Raw genomic sequence first — 4,726 nt, 5'->3', positions numbered from 1 at the left:
GGGGGGGGGGGGGGGGGGGGGGAAGAATCTTGATCTATGCTCCTTAATCAGCCAAAGAACAATAAAGAATGTACTCATTATACTTAAAACACTCTAATCATTGACCCTTTATTTATTTAGAGAAGTGATAAGATTTCACGTTATACAAATATTTATTGTCTTATCGACTACAAATTGGACAACATACAATATCCCAATCACCGCAGTTTCAACAACTCCTGGAACTACTGCAAATTCCTAATCCTCCACGGCCATACCAAACTGCACATACCAAGAGAAAACAAAAGGCATCCATTTCCACAATAGTATCATACAACTAGGAGAGCTCCTCTAAGGCAACATTGCTACCCTAATGCCATGTTTAAACCTTCCCTTATTTCCTTTACTCTTGAGAATCGGCCTTGTTATTAATTACGCACCTCTAGTATTCCACTCCATAATAACATAAATGTTTCGAGTCCGCAATCCTCTCACCAATCTCATTAATCTAATAATTGATTGACTAGAAAGACAAAAGAAGCAAATATAGAGGTATATTTTCCAGAAGAGACTAGCTAGAAAAGATGTCAAAAAATTATCAATATGGTTCAATCACCAGGAAAATACATCAAGAACAGAAGACCTGTTAGACAGAAAATCCTCATAATATTGGATCCATTTCCCTTCGTCCTCGAAATAATAAATCACCAAGAGTAGGGAGTGGTAATGCATTTTGATGTTAACTTATCATCAACTATATCAGAACAAATTGTGAACTGCTAGTTTATAGGTATTATTTTTGTAAGAGAACCATTTTGAATCTAAAAACTATTTCATTTTAAACAGGAGGCCACAGAACCAACTCAATTTTGTTGCTGATAGCACAAAACGACAAAAGTGACCATCCCTCATTGCTATGACCATATTGCTTGTGCAACGGAGTACACAGATTGCTCAACAAGTCAACAGAATCAATGCTTAACTATCATGCTGTTAAATTTCTAACATCCGAAGTTATTCAATAGTTAATCAGCATATCAGTAAAGAAAATATCCATTACAAAATCCATAGAGTGATACCTAAAAAATAAAAAACAAAAAGGAAAAAAAAAAAAAAAAACACTTCTCTATGATACTCAGAATATGCAAGCCTGATTTTTCGTCGTGCATCACTCTACCAAAAGAGATCCATTAATGTTTTCAAAGCGATTTCATTTTTCTGGTAATTGATTGGGAGTCGGAAGTCGGGACACTACAGATCACTTTTGTAGTATGGATCATGAATTGATGACATGCATTAGCGCTATCATTTATTGTTTCAACTGAAATTCCATGTACAAGTGCATCTATAAATGTTCATGCATTACAAGTAGAGAATGAGGAATAAAAACCACTTTTTGTCAGGATTTTGACGACAAATATAATAAAATAAAAATAAACTAGATCAGATTACTTTTTTTGGAAATATAATGCATAAATTGCAAAAGCAGAATGAAGCAAATAGGACTAAAACATTCAAGTGCTTTTTCAACGACCAATTAGTATCACTAAAAGAAAAATAGGATGAGATTGTGTACCAATCCAGCACTCCATTCGGGCAAATGGTGATATCTTTATTATATTGGGTAGATCAATGCTATTGTTTAAGCACAAAACAAGAGCAACACATACCGTTTTCATCTGCAACAAATATTGGAAAATAACACTGAGAAGAACATAAAAAAACTGTATATCTTATCTGACAATTTCGATAGGAACATTGGCCAACAAGAATTAGAATATAGCCAGCTAGGACAATAGTTAAAAAGAATAGCACCAAAGGAAGAAAGTCATAAAGTACATAAAATTTGTCAGACCGTCCCATAAATTGAGAAACAACTACAAGTTTACTCAAAATGAAAGACTAGGAGATAGAGTTTAGGTTAATCTATATTTTCGCAGTTGGAGTTCGTTATTATTTTGATATTAATTTTTACAAGTTTTCTTAGATTGAAAGGCCTTTCTCTATGTAGCTGGGCTGAGTTTTCATTTGAATAGAATGATATTCTTCCACTAAAAATGCTCTCTTCTAAGTCTTCTCATCTTTCTCGTCTCTCTTTCTCTTTAATCGTTCATGGTCAAATTTTTATGTTCGTCCTCAATAGACAACAATCAAAAATTGATTCGCATAGGCTTTGTTGATATTTTAAAATCAATTTGAAGAGGATCTGTCAACAATGATTATTGTTCATCAACAATGGGTATTCGGTAATGGCATTATACCTATCTGAAAAATTAATTTAGTTACAAGAATCTACTATGCTGCAAGAAACAATGTTCTCATCAACCAGAAATAATATCTTCCATGTTGATTAACCAACTACTTATTAAGAAAACAGTGAATTGTCATTGCAATTCATGTTCATGATAAACTAGGACTGTTGCTATTACAACCTGTACAATCGCCATGCTATTAATGACCTTCAATTTGATACAGCACTAAGTATCATGATCGCAAATTGTTTCCTAGCACGCAGGATCTGGAGAATCAACGCTATGACTAATAATCTTTTCCACCTTAACTTTCACATTAGTACCTTCTATGATATACCGGCCAACAAGCCTGAAGTTAGACAAGCGAATGCTGCACCGTTGTCTGAACATGATAGCATTCCAAGTTACAAATATGGCCACCTAACTCACACTTTTTTCAAGCCACAATCAATGTTGTAAGGGTTACAAACATTACAGTCAAGTTTACAACCTCAATGGCGTAATTTCTCTGCTGAAATTATGGATAAAATCCATCTAGCAATGTTATAGTACTATCAGTCAATGTTATTACTTATCAAAATGACAAAAAGCATACCTTTTCAGAACCAGAAACTGATTTAACTCATGAGCAAATTCACTAAAATGCTTCATCTATTTCCAACATTTATACAAGTCTCGGAAATACACAGTCCTATATTTAAAAACTAAAAATGCAAAAGATACACATTGGCAAACAGAGTAGAGTGACAATGGAGAGAAGGCGCTTACTCGATCCCGTGGCCACCATTTAGCGATCAGTCCACTGTTAGACGGACCAGAGGACACCATTTCTTCAAACCCATCATGCCGGAGCTCACACAACACTAAAGTTCGTGGCAAGTACGCCATGCTAGAAGAGGTGGTAATAGCTGCTGCAGCGTAGCTACTGCTAGCAGACTCCGGAAAGTCCCGAATATTACTACTATTATTAAGGCTGTTGCTGCTGCTCATAATCCTCATATCATCGCCATTCACGTGGTTCCCGCTCGAGGCGAGTCCCTCCAAGTGGTTGAACAATATCGATGATACCGGAAACCGCAATGCAGCCATCAAATCACCCAAATCGAACTGGTTTTGTTGGGAACTCATAACAGGATGGCTAATTAAACATTTGTGTAGTTGGACGTGATTAAATTGAGAAAGACAGCGGCTTTCTCAACTTAGTGAACCAGTGTAAAGAGAGAGTGTCCAGAGACTGAGTAATTTAGGGTGGAGTAGGCAGATGTAAATCAACCAAGGCAGCGAAGGAGCAGCATAAGGAGATGAGAAATAGAGGAAGAGAAAAATCAGCTCTATAATCCTTGAAAGCGGTACCGCTCGCCGTCGTGCCAGCGGAGTCGATGGAGGCGAAGATATATGTATCAGTAGAGAGACACACGGACAGAGATGCAGTGTGGCTGCTGGAGCAAATTAGTGTATATTTTATTGAAAATAGAACCTCTATTTATAGGTTACAATCCTGTTTTAAGGGTAGAATGGTCATTTACAAATAACTATTTACTTATAATAAAATTTGGTTTTTATAGCAAAATTTTGAACGATAAATTTTTTCTTTTTTCAAATATTTATAATTTTATTTGGAATTAAATTGAAGGAATTAGTTTGATATAATTTTAGTGCGACTCAATTAATTACAAATAAAAATACAACTTATATATATATATATTAGAAAATATGAAATATGAATAAATTTGTTATACATTTTTCTTTATTTAGTTGTATATCGGCCCAACATGAAAGATGAACCAGAAAATCATGCTTTTATTCTAATAAATCATAGTAGAAAATTTTGAATTTCAAATTTTATATTGACAAAAATCTTGAATTGTGAGCTGTAAATAGCTCACGCGTTTGGTGAAAACCAACCCAAAAAGTTAATTTTGAAAAAATTGGTGGGCCATGATTCACGAGTCTTAACGTATTCTAGTGAGCTTCTTGTAACCGAAAGTCCAGACTGATATCCATAGAGAAATGCCAATCTCGTTGATATCTTGTCGGCATTGGACCTACTAAACTAATTTGCGAAGAGATCAATGCAATTAATTTTTGTAGAGTGCTAATATGACATGATGGAGTCGTGAATAGTTTTGCTATGTGTTGATACAATCTAATATGGCATTTTTTTAAAACTTCTTCAAACTATCACAATTTTGACATGCTTAAATAACTTTTTGATGCACAAAATTTTATTTTATGTCACATTAGCACTTCCTTATTAGTTAACTGACATATATGGTAAATTTCCTTATTTTAATTAATAAACAATGGAGTAACTAAAATTGAAATAAATTATAAAGTTATGGTTTGTTATAACAAAGCTTCTGATTAAAATAAAAAATAAAAAAAGGTCCTTTCATCCTTTTATTTTGTTTTCATCCTTTTATTTTTGAATAAAATGTTGAAGAAAAAATTGAACTTCAAACTTTTGTGATGGAAAAAGATATTGAATTAAGAGC

The 4,726-nt window shown here is 33.9% G+C and overlaps 1 protein-coding gene across 1 annotated transcript; it reads right to left on the bottom strand.

Moving 5' to 3' along the window:
* Positions 1–1,088: 1,088 nt before the first annotated feature.
* LOC111392958 (regulatory-associated protein of TOR 1-like) lies at positions 1,089–3,657 on the bottom strand. Its single transcript, XM_023018371.1, has 2 exons — positions 3,000–3,657; positions 1,089–1,658 (listed from the first exon to the last, which is right to left on the bottom strand). Exons 1-2 carry the CDS (start codon positions 3,357–3,359, stop codon positions 1,506–1,508), a joined length of 513 nt encoding a protein of 170 aa, XP_022874139.1. The 5' UTR covers positions 3,360–3,657; the 3' UTR covers positions 1,089–1,505.
* Positions 3,658–4,726: the final 1,069 nt, after the last annotated feature.

Source organism: Olea europaea, unplaced genomic scaffold (genome assembly GCF_002742605.1).
Source record: "Olea europaea var. sylvestris unplaced genomic scaffold, O_europaea_v1 scaffold998, whole genome shotgun sequence".
Taxonomy (NCBI): domain Eukaryota; kingdom Viridiplantae; phylum Streptophyta; class Magnoliopsida; order Lamiales; family Oleaceae; genus Olea; species Olea europaea.
This window is presented reverse-complemented; position numbering and strand designations above follow the sequence as displayed.

What these genes read in the sequence shown, in the direction of transcription:
- LOC111392958 (XM_023018371.1), bottom strand. Translation starts at nt 3,359, where the DNA reads ATGAGTTCCCAACAAAACCAGTTCGATTTGGGTGATTTGATGGCTGCA. An exon ending in AATGGTGGCCACGGGATCGA is followed by an intron (nt 1,659 to 2,999) that starts GTAAGCGCCTTC and finishes TATTTGTTGCAG; the next exon opens with ATGAAAACGGTATGTGTTGC.